Source organism: Medicago truncatula, chromosome 5, assembly GCF_003473485.1.
Source record: "Medicago truncatula cultivar Jemalong A17 chromosome 5, MtrunA17r5.0-ANR, whole genome shotgun sequence".
NCBI lineage: Eukaryota > Viridiplantae > Streptophyta > Magnoliopsida > Fabales > Fabaceae > Medicago > Medicago truncatula.
Window position 1 is genome coordinate 18,204,141 of NC_053046.1, and position 15,019 is coordinate 18,219,159.

The 15,019-nt window shown below is 30.7% G+C and overlaps 1 protein-coding gene and 1 long non-coding RNA gene across 2 annotated transcripts; one reads left to right on the top strand and one right to left on the bottom strand.

The window, feature by feature from the left end:
• The first annotated feature begins 4,257 nt into the window (after positions 1 to 4,257).
• On the top strand, positions 4,258 to 9,467 carry LOC11422656 (agamous-like MADS-box protein AGL30). The gene is made up of 10 exons (XM_024783325.2): positions 4,258 to 4,442; positions 5,592 to 5,651; positions 5,747 to 5,765; positions 5,886 to 5,950; positions 6,350 to 6,365; positions 6,452 to 6,513; positions 6,641 to 6,737; positions 7,691 to 7,738; positions 7,835 to 7,959; positions 8,850 to 9,467. The coding sequence occupies exons 1-10, from the start codon at positions 4,258 to 4,260 to the stop codon at positions 9,268 to 9,270; spliced, it is 1,098 nt and encodes a 365-aa protein (XP_024639093.1). The 3' UTR covers positions 9,271 to 9,467.
• Positions 9,468 to 12,721: 3,254 nt separating this feature from the next.
• LOC112422243 (uncharacterized) lies at positions 12,722 to 14,316 on the bottom strand. Its single transcript, XR_003012599.2, has 3 exons — positions 14,034 to 14,316; positions 13,854 to 13,937; positions 12,722 to 13,317 (listed from the first exon to the last, which is right to left on the bottom strand). It is a non-coding gene; the product is annotated as an uncharacterized lncRNA (long non-coding RNA).
• Positions 14,317 to 15,019: the final 703 nt, after the last annotated feature.

Genomic DNA, 15,019 nt, shown 5'->3' on the forward strand with positions numbered 1-15,019 from the left:
TTTTAGGGACTAAAAATGCTGATGGAAAAATTTTATAGGGACTAAAAATGTTTATGAAAAATTTTATAAGGACTAAAAATGTTGATGGAAAATTTTATAAGGATTAAAAAGTGTGATTTTATTTTGTACGGACTAAAAACAAAATTCTGAATATTTATAGGGACTAAAAACTTAATTAACCCTTTTTTTTATTAGAAGATATCAGTGTATCAATAATCTATTGCGCAAGAAGGATGATTTCGATCTCCAAAATTGTGTTATCAGTTTTCATGTTACTAACAATTCTTGTTTCTTTGCAGTTTAAGTACTCTCAAAGCTTTCCTTTCTATAGGTCAAAATTAACTGTTTACATCACCAACAACTTAACCGATCTTGAGCTTGGTGTTCACTGCAAAGACAAAAATAATGATATTAAGTTTCAAAAACTGCAATTTGGAGAAAGTTACACCTTCACTTTTAGGCCCAATGTCCTTGTAGAAAATTCCTTATACTTTTGTGGATTTTCATGGTTTAATGAATTTCACTACTTTGACATTTATGTTGAACAACGAGATGAGGATACTTGCAAAACAGAAAATATATAAAACAGGACCCTGTAAGCTTAGGCCAACGTTTGAAGAATGTTATCATTGGCACCCTAATGTTGCTGTAAAAGGGAAATAGCTTGGTGAAGAGAATAATACTCTTAATGTGTAACATGATCGATATATTTCTCTTTGAAATTTATGTCGATAAAAGAATAAAAATAATATATTTCAAGCTTTGCCATGGCGAAGATCATATTTTATATCAACTATTACAAAGTGTGAGTTTCACATCTCTCTTCGACAAAATGTACTTCTCGTTTATTTTTTGTAAAAAAGTGAATTATTTTTGCACTCTGATTTCACAATATCTATGAATTCCCCTTTTCACCTGGCTTCATTTTTTCTGTTGTTTGTGACTAGTCAACTTCTTCTTTCGTTGTCTTTATTAGTTTCAGCTCGGTGGTACTTCGAGTATGTTATTGTGAACACATTAACCCGGTATCTTTAAGGACACTATATCATGTACAAATCAAAATTCAATTAAAATCATATAGGAAAATAGATTTGGGATATTTTGTACCAACCACAAAACTTTGGGTTCAGTAGCTTAAGAACAAATATCTGTCGTATACCCATATTCTTCATACTCTTTCTAAGTTTGGTGATTCTTGAATTTGGCGTGCTATCATAAAGGTAGTTGAAATCTTATGGCCCAATTTTATTTGCAGAGTTGGGAAAAGTTTGGTATGATAAATGGATTGATAATGTCTCTTTAATAGCATGTCTTATGTCCACATTAGTGACACTAATCTTTGTCTCTACAATTTGAGGGAGAATGAGGTTGGAACTTCAACAAACTCTATACTCGTCTTCCGTATTCCTACCAAGATTGTATTTGTAGCATTACCATTGATCATGACACTGATAGGCTTGTATTGACATCATAAATTCGACCCCATGGGAAGCACGTGACAACTTAAATGAGGATAGGTGGGATGGTCACGAACTCGGCATGTGGGCAAGTATTTGGAATATCTCGATAATAGGATGTAGATTGTGGTCCGCGAGATGGAGCTTTTCTTTATGTTGTGTTTGATGGGTGGTTTTAGTGAATTTTCAAGTGTACCAAATCGTATCAAGTAATAAAGCAGTAAGTTAATCGTCTTCACACAAATTTTCGTTCAACTCGGTAATTAGTGGAATCTATTTAGAAAAGTAAATAAAAGAAAAGATTGGTCGTGGTTGCATGGCTTTAATTGTCCTACCCAATGCGATATTAGATTTTTGTGATTTAGAAGTGTAACAACGATTAGGGAATCCTTGAATCCTCCCTTCGTCTTGGTTAGAAATTAAATATAGAAATCATTAGTTTATAACATGTCTTATGTTTGGATTTAGGAAAGTAGAACATAACTATGTGATGAATTAGTGGAAGTATTATTTAATGTCCCCACAATTCAACCATTTACAATTGCGGAGTTCTCTTAAGATGAGTTATAACCCTAAATTCATACTTAGATTCAATTATATTAGAAACTAAGAAATTCACTACTCCCTTGCTCCAATGGAATTAGGATCGCCAATCCTAATATGCTCCATCTAAGATATGATATAGACATTGACATATACGAATTAAACCAGACTTTAGATTATAAACTAAATAAAACCTTTATTAATAGAATCCAACAAATAAGAAGTGGTTCGTCGTGGAACGCTAATCAAAGAGGTTTAGTTACTCATGGCAACCGACATCATTGCATAAAAATAGAAAAATATACCCTAGAGAGAACAAGAGGACGATGGAGGTCCTCTACCTTGAAGCTCCTGATGTTTGACGTTTGCCTTGCACTGCTAGCTTTCTGAATGAAGAAAAGAGTGTGCAAGGGTCACTATTTATATTGCATGATTACTTAGGGGTTAAGAGAGTGGAAATAATGATACCTTCAGAAGACGACAAGTCTGACGTGTCTTTCATAGTCTTCATTCTTTAGAGGCTTCTGATCTTCAAAGTCCAATGACCTTCAGATGTTATTTCCTTAGAGTTCAGAACTTTAGAGTCTGATCATCATAAGCTATACTGCTCCAAAGTCTGGTGTTCTTTAGATTCTAGTTAAGAACTTCAGCTTCTCTTTAAATTCCAATTGCTCTTGTAATCATTCTTCGAGAACCAAAACTTGATTTTATACATTAAATTTTATTCTATGGTCCTACACACTTGAACATATAGCTTTTTCACTTGTTCTTTTAATACCTTGTTTAATCAAAACTTCAGAGACATTGTACAAACCTATTATATAACATATTTAAAAAAATATATAACAAATAGAATACAAATTTTTATCTTTTTGAATGACACCAACAAAATAATATTCTTATAGTCAAATTTGTTTAAAGGTATAACTGAAAGGAGAAAAAGTTAGTCCAAAAGAGCATTTATACTAGCGGTTGACACGCACTTCGTGCCCGTCTATATATTATTTTTATTGCGCTAGCGTGTGTAAATTATAAATAATTTTTTATGAAATTTAGTTTTTGATTAAAATTGTATATATTGATGTTTTTGACTTATTGTAACAAATTATTTTTATCATTATCAATTACACAACAATATTGCAAATATAACATAAACTTTTATTCTTTTCAATGACATCAAAAATATAATTGCGCTTCTTTAAAAAAACAATATAACCGCGCTAATATATAAATGACAAACATTAGTTTCTATGAAATTTTGATTTAAATTAATTTAATTTTGATTAACATTATAGGTATAGATAATAGATATTTTGCACTTTCATAATATAAGAAACTATACTTATTTTTTCCAATGATAACAACAATATAACAAATATAATATCTTTCAAAATAATATAGCAAATATAAAATAAATGACTAAATATGTTTTTGGTCCCTATAAATATATCAACTTTTCATTTTAGTCCCTCTAAATGTTTCCTTCGACTTTTAGTCCCTATAAAATTTTCAACACCACTTTTGGTCCTTATTTTTAAATCAACTCATGTGTAGGCTTTGTATTTTTTTAATGAATTGTGCAGAAATGTGTAGAATACTGTAAAAATCTCTCAAAAAAATTAGAATATTTTAACAAAATATGAATTAAATATGAATACGGAAAAGTATTATTATTATTTGAGGGGATTATTTTTATTATTTTAATTTTTTATTTTGAATGAATACGAAAAAGTATTGAAGTGAAAATGGTTGTCTTGTTAAGATTGTTGGTAATACTAAATGGTGACATGGCAAATCAAACGAAATCTCTAACAGCCCCCTATTCTTTTGGACGCTCCAATGACCGATTTTTCTGGTCACCCTCTAGTGCTCACCAATGTGTTATATCATCATCATTTTCTTCCAATGTGTATACATCTCTCTATATTGTTTAATCAACGTAATTTGGATTGTGAATTCTTCAACTTGTATTACAAATTCAATCTTCATTGTATGAGTTTGTTTCTTCAATTATATCCTTTCCATTTTCACATTTTTCATTGCTATAGCTTTTTACGTGAATTATGCATGTTATCATAAATTTACTACAATTAAGATCAATTCTATACGTTGCATGTGTTAAAGGGTATAGATTGGAATTTCTTCTACAATAATATATGAGAAATGGAAATTAAAGTAATGGTTAAGCTAGCTCAAATAGTTGGATGTTTTCTAATTTAAGAATTAATATTTTGGTTATATATGAATTATTTGTAGGATGGGGAGGGTAAAGCTAAAGATAAAGAGGTTGGAGAACACAAATGGACGCCAAGCAACCTATGCCAAAAGAAAGAATGGAATAATGAAGAAAGCTAGTGAATTATCTATATTATGTGATATAGATATTATACTTCTAATGTTTTCTCCAGGTGGAAAACCTTCATTATGCACAGGGAGGCGCAGGTATATGTTTTTGATTAATTTGTTGTTATGTAACAATTAATGTAAAATGGGTTTAAGGAAACTTTGATAAGTGTATGTTTGTTAGAACACCAATAGGGCATTTACTTGTTTGTTGTGGACATGATTGATGGTTACTAGCAATTGTCTGCATCAAATAGTTAAACTTTCCTTTGCCTTGTCACAAGCTTTCAATTCTAAGTTTTAATGGTGCAAACCAAGGCAAGAAATTTCATAAGATGATGGTGCACACTTTAATGCACTTAGGACAAGAATTTTAAGTTCAAAGATGAGAGATATTTTTACATGTCTTCTTAAAAACTGCACTCCTCCGGATTTGCCAATCCAGATGGGAAAAACACCGTCTTTTTTCACGCTTGTCTGGGTGAATTAAAAAAAAAGTGTTTTTTCTCATACGGGTTGACAAATTTAGAGGTTGTCGCTTTTTACGACGATAGTAGAAGGGTGGGAGAAGAAGCTTTCTTCAATGACCATTACAAATTGATCACAATACTTAGGGTTAAGGTATCATTCGATCATTATAATTAACATTAGCCCAGTTTTGGAAAAAGGAAAATCACAATTGCTTGTATGCCCGCATGAATTATGACTATTAGAAACAAAATTCTAACGTTGGCATCCAAATCATCATTATAAGTGTTCATTTGGGACGTTTTCACTCAATTGTATAATGACTTTGCAATCCCAAGAAAATCCAAACATATGCTAAGTGTTCTTTTGATATTGTGTCATGTTTCTCAAAAGCACGATGACTTTTCACATGACGCAGAAGCTTACATTTGTCACTTCTGGATATCGCGGGAAAAAGGTCATTGGGACGCGAGATTATAGTGGGAAACGTGGAACCAAACATGTTATACGTGTGTTTTGATGCATGTTTTCTCACTCTTTCTCACTTTCCTATACATTCTCTCCGAGAAATTATAGAAGCTAAAAAAAAAAGTGTGAATGGTTAAAATTTTCCAAACACACATAAGTGTAATGATAATTCCAAATTGCTTTGATTTTTTATTATTATTAGAGCATTCAAGGACATGAATTCCTAATGTTAGTTTTAATATTGATATGTTTATTTTACAAGGATTGTCATTCCTTGTCTAACTATTGTTTCCTCTACTTTGGTGAATGTAGTAACTTTGAGGAGGTGATTGCAAAGTTTGCTCAACTAACCTCACAAGAAAGGGCAAAGAGGTACATCTAAAATCACTTGAAATAAGACAAATTAAGCATTTTTATCCTTAAAATATTAGAATTTGATAAAACTTTCTCCAATTGAATTGTAACAGGAAATTGGAGAGTCTTGAAGTAAGTCACTTTCTTACAATTCATTCTGCATAATGAAATATACATCTTTCTCTTTTTTGGTTTGAAAGCAATAATTGTTTCTTCATTCATTTTTAGTAATGATTTTTTGTTTGAGGTCAGGCACTAAAGAAAACATTTAAGAAGTTAGATCATGATGTGAATATACAAGACTTTTATGGTACAAGGTATGTTCAGCTCCAACTAATTTAGCAATGTGTCGTGGATATCAATGTTTTGAAAACCGGACTGAATTGGCCGGTTCCACTGGTTGAACCAAGGGCCAACCAATTCGCTCGTCGGTTTTATTCCAATTATACTGCAATCTAGTTGAATCGGATCAAACCAGATCAATTGAACCGATGAATCATGATTCAATTGCGGTTGACCTAACCATTTTTTATTTACTTCTTAAATTTTCAAATAATTTTTTGCTTCTACATTTATTTTCCATCGGAAGTGATTGAACCATGATTCGCAAGTCTCACTAGTTCGATCTCATATCTGGTTTCAAAAACATTGATCAATACATTCAAATTTTATTTCACTAAGTTGAGACACTAAATTATTCTTTGTTTTTGTTGCAGTAGTCAAACTGTTGAGGTAAGCATCTGAATTACTTCTTCTTTTTTTTTTTCTCATTTTCTCATTCATTGTTATTATGTCCTTCACTAACTGAATTTGTGCAGGATTTGAGTGATCAAGCCAAGCATTTACATAAGCGTATCTCCGAAATTCATGAGAGATTAAGGTGGATTTTATTAATTTTTATTTGTATAATCTATAGTTTCACACTAATAATTATATTATGATGAACATGTCCTTTAGTTACAACTTGCAAGCCAATCTCAATAAATTGTTTTTGTTGTATTTTTCAGCAATTGGTCTGACATTGAAAAAATTAGTAGTGTGGATAAACTGGGACAGTTGGAAAATTCACTCAAGGAGTCTCTTAATCAAATTCAAACTCATAAGGTATGTACCTAAAAATGTTTTAATTGATTAAGTTGAGAATCAAGGTTCTGAACTTAGTTGATAAGTTTGTTTGAAACTGAAACTCTTAGCAAAATATACTGCTTTTGTTTGTGTTTTATATCTATCCTGTATAAACAAATTGAACAAACTACAAGATGATTTCTTTAAGCAAAAAATCAGGTTATGATGTTTTTACACATAAAAGTTGTATTTAGTACTTCTTTGGATAAACAGCTGAATTAAACACTTGTGAATATGTTATTTCTAGGTTAAAATATGGTTTTAGTTCCTGCAAATATGTCTTGTTTTGGTTTTAATCCTTGTAAAAAAAATTGTAGAAAAATGTCCCTGTACAATATTTAGTTTTTTAAAATAGTCTCTGGCCCCAGTTTTGTGATGATTTACATACGTGGCATATGATGACTGAACTCATCTGCAAAATATTTTGTTTTTTAAAATAGTTCCTCCAGGGACTATTTTTTAAAAAATAAAATTGCAGGGACCTTTGTCTACAATTTTTTTCTACAGTAACTAAAACCAAAACGAGGTATATTTGCAGGGACTAAAACCATTTTTTAGCCTTATTTCTATAACAAAAGGGAAATAACGTCAAAAAAGTTTCATATTAGCTATAAGCTGTTTTCATAAACTATCCTAAACAACTTACTATAATAAGCTAAAAACAATTTATAGATATATCATAAGTTGTTTCAATAAGCTCTTTTAAACGGTCTCGCAAATGCTTATATTAGTAGATAAACTCGAATAATTCAATCCAAATAAAAAAAAAATTAAATAATTGCAGAAATGCAATGATAGTAACATATATATATATATATATATATATATATATATATATATATATATATATATATATATTTTTTTTAAGGAATATATATTATCCTCAATAATGCAGCATTTAAATTATAGACTAACTCTGCCTACTTTGATAGGAAAATGTACAAAAGCAACAACTGGCATCATTGCAATGCAATAATCAGGTAAATAACTGTTTTAGGGTAATTAATTTTTTTTTTTTTAAGCTTGTTCTCATGATATAAAAATAAAAACATGGCTGAAATATCTCTATCTTCTAGTTCAATGAATTGCAGCTTCCCTACAAAATGAGTCATCAACAACATCTTCAATCTCTGTCTTGGATGGTTAATGGTGACAGCCAGAATTTAGTATTACCTGAAGACTCAAACTTGCTTCTCCACAAGTGAGTTGTTTTTTTCTTAAGTATATGTATTGAATGCTTCAAAACACTACCCTTGATATTCTGATTTTTTAGTTTGCTTAGTCATTTTGGTAGTAAGTTAAAATTAAAATTATTTCAGTAGAGGCAAATAAAATCATTGTGGAATTGATGAATCATATAATAAACATTATCTGGTGCCAACTTCGGTCAGCTATTCCATACAGAACTGACTCTGGCTTTAAATGAGTCCCCCCGTAAATGGACGGCGAAATTTGGCCCTCAGATTAGTCGGTCATTGTGCCAGATCCTAAGTTTTAAAATAAAAAAATATATAAATATTGTCTTTCTCTAAAACTTATAGGCTAAAACATATTTTAACCAATGAAAATGTATCTATTTTCACTTTTAATCCTTGTAAACACAAGTTTTTGTTTTGGTATCGATAATATTTATTTATGTCTGAATTAGTCCTTACATATAGTCATGTGTTATAAACAAAAGTTAATTTAGTCCACATTTTTAGGGATTAAAACTAACATCAACAAATATCACAAAGACTCAAATTAAAACAAAAAGCAATTAGAGACCGCCTTTACATTTCATTTGTATTGATCAACAAAGTACAGACATTCTTCAGATTAGGTGTGTCGCGATTTTGGACACGCGTCGATGTTTGATACCAACATTGACATGACACCTATGATTATACTGAGTTAAGTCATTTTCTCAAATTATTATCCGTGTCAGCGTCTCGGTGTCTGTGCGTGTCTGGTGTCTGTGTCTATGTTACTGTTTCATAGGTATTAATCAATAAAATTGATCATGGTGGTGTTCTTTATTTATAGTAAATTGAATATCTTCCAATATTTGTTTCTAACTCTACTTATCAAACTTTTTCCAATCTATTATAGAGATGTAGAGGGTTCAACAAGCTCATCATTTGGAAGCTATGCAAGTTATCTTGGCTCAAGCACCAAAACAAACATGTCCAATTCTGGTCAAGAAAGCTGTATCATTAATGACATGAGCAATACTACTACTGCACCAGTGAGACTACAACAATTTAATGGACAAGTTCCATACATACCAAACAATTTCAACATTATGAATGATATGAAGCTCCAACCAGTTACAGGGATGAATAATCCACATGAAAATCAAGTAGATAATTATCATGTCAATGCAAATTTTGAAGCACCTAGACAAGGGTTTGATCAGTCTAATAATCATCATGGTTGGACTTCTAATTCAGGTCCTTGTGCTGTTAATATCTTTGATGAACATTTGTATCCTCAAGGAAATTTTCCACAAGTGCATTTTGGATTCACATAGTAGCACTCTTTTTTTATCTTCCTTGTTTTGGTATTCCTTCATGATTTCCTTTTACATTGTTGCACCTTTTTTGGTAGCATATTAGAATTGTAAGTAACTTATAACACACATAAAAATATTGTAATGTCCCAATTTTAAAAAATTAGTCTGCATTCACCTTTTTGAATGTACTAGCTAACTTCCTTTTGTTGTGTGCATTTGGGGTCACGAGATAAATAATTGTTCAAGACTCAAGAGGATACTTTATAAACTCCGTCCTTTGAACTTACAAAGTCAAACTTTTTCCACTAAGTTGACATGTCATAGATATAATATATATTTATCATCATAAAATTGTTTTATTTTAATATTTCATTTTTTCTTCTTCAAGTAAATTTTAACGATTGTTACAGTTTTTGGTTCCAACCCATAGTTGGGATTTTCTTTACTATGATATCGCGACAATTTTTTGCTCCTGATGACCTTATAACTATTGAGAAATGATATTTGTGCAACTATTTTGAGATAGTCACAAGCTACATTGGTTGGTCTTATAGCATAATAGAATGTACAAAAGCACTACATGCCAACTTCCAACTAAACTTCAGAAACAGTATAAAAAATATTAGGCCAGCAACACCACATATAGGGTAACAAAACATATGGCTCAAATGTACAAAATATTTTGCAAGGCAGATGTTCTTAAAATATTTTGCAAAATGCTAAAGTAGGTGGTTCAAAATGTGTGCCAATGATTCGAAAATGATACCAAAACGCAAATCCTCATTCATCTGTTTTAAAATGTTAAATAATTAACAAATATATAGATGGAATATATGGTATTGGTTGATCATAATCACAATACCACTCTAACCCACAAGAGGTTAATAAAAATTTCCAATTTTTTTTATTAAATTCTGGAAATGTACAAAATTCAAGTTGGAATCCAATCATAAATTAATTTCTTACACCTTTTGGATAATATGTTTTCGAATGGAAAAAATTTGATACCTATCGTCGCAGTTTGGTACCCCTATTGCCTCGACAATGTCCCAACATTGAAAGTCCGTCAATAAGTAAAATGATATGAAACTTTCGTACACCAATTCAACCATCTTAGCAAGTGCGGCTCCCTAAAGATTTGAAGAAAATACAGATAAATGGATTAGTTTGATCACATCTAACTTCAATCTTGGTCATAATATTTTTCATCAAACCCATAAAATTCAAATAAAAACATTAAGTCTTCGTGTCTCAAATCAAAAACTAGAACACACCACCCTAATAAGCATATGTGGCAAGCCATATCAGTGTTTTTTAATGAAAATGAAAAGAAAAAAAAGGACTAACTTGCAAATGTTTCAAAAGTTAAAGGATTTGAACTGGACCAAAAAAAGATAAAAGAATTCAATTGTTACAAATAAATAATATAAAGAATTCGTGGCATAATTTTACCTTCAAAATTCAAAAAGCAATAGTTTTGTTTTAGAAATAATGATTTTTAAATTTAAAAAAAAAAAAAAAAGAATTCACCTTTTTTAGTTAGTCGATCGGCAACATTGTCTGGTGTTGGTACTTTGCATATTTTCACATCTCCTATGTCATTAATCTCTTGAATGAGACGGTGCCACCTAAATATGTGTTTGGATCGTTGGTGAGGTCTAGGTTCTTTAGCTTGTGTGATTGCTCCATTGTTACCACTGAGTAATTAAATGGGATCCACAATGCTTGAAACAATTTCAAGGTCAAATAAAAACTTCTTGATCCAAATAACTTCTTTTCTGGCATTAGATGCTACAATATACTCAGACTCTGTTGTAGAATCATTAATTGTTTCCTGATTTGAACTATTTTAGCTCAGAACGCCACTATTTAAATAAAAACATAGCTAGATTGTGATTTGAAATCATCATAATCTTTCTGGAAGATAGCATCGGTGTAACCTATTATAGTGAGTTCTCTTCGCCTCCATCATAATCTTTAAGGATGTTTTTGATATCAGTCCAATGATCATTGCCGAGATCATATGGTACATACTTGTTGCACGTAAATTATACGAGACATATGATTGAGTAAATATCATAGCATGCATGATAGATCCAACTACAGATGCATATGCAACATTAATTATTTGATCCCTTTCATCTTTAGTTAAAGGGCATTGTGCTTTTGATTGGTTTATACTTGGAGACAAAGGCGTGAAACCTTTCTTGGACTCATGCATCTTGAAACTCCTAAAGACCTTCGTCTATGACATGTACTCTATATATCTTGATTCCTATTATAAAGATGGTTTCACCTATGTCTTTCATAGAAACGAATTTCCCTAACCAAGTCCTGATTTCTTGTAATGTGGGGATGTCATTTTGGATAAGTAATATGCCATCCACATATAATACCATAAATGATATTATGCTCACACTAACCTTCTTGTATACACAATGTTCAACTTTGTTTTTAATGAATCCATATTGTTTTACAGTTTCATCAAAACGAAGATTCCAACTTTTAGAAACTTGCTTAAATAGATTGATCACTATAATTTGCATACTTTCTTGGTCTCGGAAGGCCAAAACCTTCAAGTTGTGTCATGTACACATACTCAAGAAGATTTTAATTAAGGAAAATAGTTTTCACATCCATTTATCAAATTTCATAATCATGGTATGCAACAATAGCAAGTAAAATCTGAATAGATTTGTTCATTGATAAAAAAGACTTACGGTCCTTCGCATAATAGTAAGTCTTGTGCTGGTTTATCAAAGAATTGTATTGAACCATATAAATCGCGTTAGTTTATGTATGAATATAAACTTAACCTTATGTCTAGCAATTAACATCTATACGTTATTTAAACCTTGTCCCTCAAGTAACAAGTCGATGTCTTGCATTTGTTAAATCAAAATATCGTTTGCAGATTACATATCGACAAAAACATTAAGAACATGTTACCAAATATTACATTGAATGCATATATTATATAAAACCACCCATATTAAGAGTAATAGTTACACATTTAATCCCTATCACAACGAAATTTTAGCTGCCCATAATGTGATAACTAACAAAGAAGAAATGTATTGTGATATTGGTGAAGCATCCAAGAGCTTGCTTTCAAGCTCCAAAGCTTCCCAACGATGAAACTCAACTTCTATATCTTTCTCTTCCTCTCTATATTTTATATTTGAAAACAAACTTATTCTAAGAAAACTGATTACAGATGGCTTTCTCTATCTATCTTTATGTGTTTGTTTGGATAGAGGAGTTGAGTTTCATGTTAGTCTAGTAAACCCCATGGCCTAGAATACAAATAGGTTTAAGGAACTTTGTTAATTGTGTGTCATATTTAGCTATAAGCAAAAAAACAGGATGAATTATATAGAACATAAAGTATGTCATTTACTTTTTTTTATTTTTTTATAGAGAAGTTAAGTTTCATTTTCGTCCATCAAACTTATGCCTATAATTCAAATGGGTTTAAGGAACTTTGTTTATATGACATTTACTATTTTTTTTTTTACACCAACGAGGCATTTACTCTTGAATTGATTACACATTACAAAGGTGTGTGATCGATGGCTCATTAAAAAAAGAGAGGGGTGATACCGACTACTTCTCAATCAATCTTGTATAAGAGGGGTGTGGTAATCTAAAAGACTCAACTCATCTTTTTCTTCACTATGACTTTTTCCGTCAAATTTGGATCGTTGTTTCCGATTGGTTAGACTTCACCATGGTTACTCAGTTCCGAATTGTAGATCATTTATCTCAGTTCGGATCCTTTGGAGGTTTCTCTGCACACAAGCGCAAGATTATTCGCTTAATTTGGTTTTGTCCAGTTTTGGTGTTATGGAAAAATGAAATGCAAGAATCTTCAAAAATAAGAGTGATAATATCCACCACTTGCTTGAAAACATATGCGCAATCTTTTGACTGGTTGAATGGAAAAAATTACTTCCTTGCTTTTGACTATCATATGGTGACTAAATCCTTTTAACTCCTTGTAATAGTTGTCTTTATTTTCTCTTTGCTGTACCATTATTTTTCTGTTTGCTTCTAGCGCTTCTTCTGCAGAGTAAGTAAAGAATGTTGATCAATATAACTCCACTTTAACTTCAAAAAAGAAATAATAAATTAAAGTTGAAGACATAGTGTTGAATTAATTTACAATCTTTAACTACAACAATCACGAATCTCTTTCAGAATTTCAACAAAGAGAAAAGGGAAAATATTCGAGACACAAATAATATACACAAGATTTAGACACATATGAGGTATTATGAGGCCTTAAGTTCAATCCAATGAAAGATGTTAGACAAACTGGATATCAAACCGCTGTTGATAGATATTTGTCCTCATCTCAACTCTAAATTCTAAATTCAACACACACATGACATTGGACACAAGATTTACACACATATGAGGCCCCAAGTTCAACAACATCATCTAAATTCTAAATGACTTTCTCCCCTGAAAAAGATGTATATAACTATAAGTCCATAGATCTGTTGTTTAATGAGTTCAAACATTGCTATCTATTTTTGAATTATTTATTTTAAAACGGACAAATGTATGAACATGTTTATAATTAAACAAATACTTACCGAATTAATCAAGGAAATTACGGTGGAAAAAATAAAAATTATCAACAGCTGAAGCTGCATCAAGTTGCTCCTTGCAGATCGACCCTAGCATTCAATAAAATTAATCATTGCAGGAAATAAATGAATAGAAAAGTGAGTTGTTGAATCAGATTTGATAAAGAAGTAAGTGAAAATGCATACATATACTATATCTATAATCAAACTGAGTTTATGGCAGCCTTTGTCTAGATTGAATAATGGAAACGAATGTCAATATTGATTTAAATCTTATGGCTGATCTTAGGTAGGTTTATTGAATAAGGATTAAGATGGTGGTAGAAGGAATTGAATCTTAGGTAGGTTTGCAATTTATCTAAGCGCAAAGAAGAAAATAGTTGTATCATATCATATGCATTTAGTTTGAGGGGGACACTTAGCATGATGAACCATCTTTCAAAACAAAACAAAAAACATGATCAACCAACTCTTTTGGACCGTGGTGAAGTAATAAATTAATGGTAGATATGTAGTTTTCAAGGAGTTAATTTGTATAGATTAAAATTGTAAAAAAAATTTATGCATGCATTCAATCAAATCATATCACGTAGATATTTTTTAAAATGTTTCAGGAACTAACCTATAAAAGTGACATTTTAGTGTTTTTGATTGAATGCATGTGTAAAAAAACTTTACACTTTCAATGCATAAAAATAAATCTCAATTTTAAATATCAAAGGGTTGAGTTGTTAGTTTAAATGGGAGAAAAGTTTCTCTTCCTTTATTCGATTGTATAGTGAGAAGAAAGAAATAAGTACATTTGTATGACAAATTTGACCTTATCTAAAATTTGAACATGCTAAAAAAAATATTAGTCTTTACCCAAAAAAAATGAGTTTTAATTTATTTACAAATTGAATTGATTATTTAATTTAAGATTAAGTAAAATATATAGCTTTTTTTAATATTTATTTATTTTGACAGTATATCTTATGAGTTTCATTAGAAATCAAAATCTCTATTTTCCTATTTGGTCCTAGTATACTCTTCCTTTTTAATTCGATAAAAAAAATGAGCAAACCACTAAATTGGTACATATTTAAACGTATACTTTTAAATATACGGTATATGCAAGCTTCAAACGGTATATGCAAGAGAAACTTTCATTCAGATTGAGTGGCATGGGTTTA

Bases quoted from the DNA above. Each gene is read 5' to 3' on its own strand.
- LOC11422656 (XM_024783325.2), top strand. From the start codon at position 4,258: ATGGGGAGGGTAAAGCTAAAGATAAAGAGGTTGGAGAACACAAATGGA. The intron at 6,514-6,640 runs GTGGATTTTATT...TGTATTTTTCAG, and splicing joins GAAATTCATGAGAGATTAAG to CAATTGGTCTGACATTGAAA. The intron at 7,960-8,849 runs GTGAGTTGTTTT...AATCTATTATAG, and splicing joins TCAAACTTGCTTCTCCACAA to AGATGTAGAGGGTTCAACAA.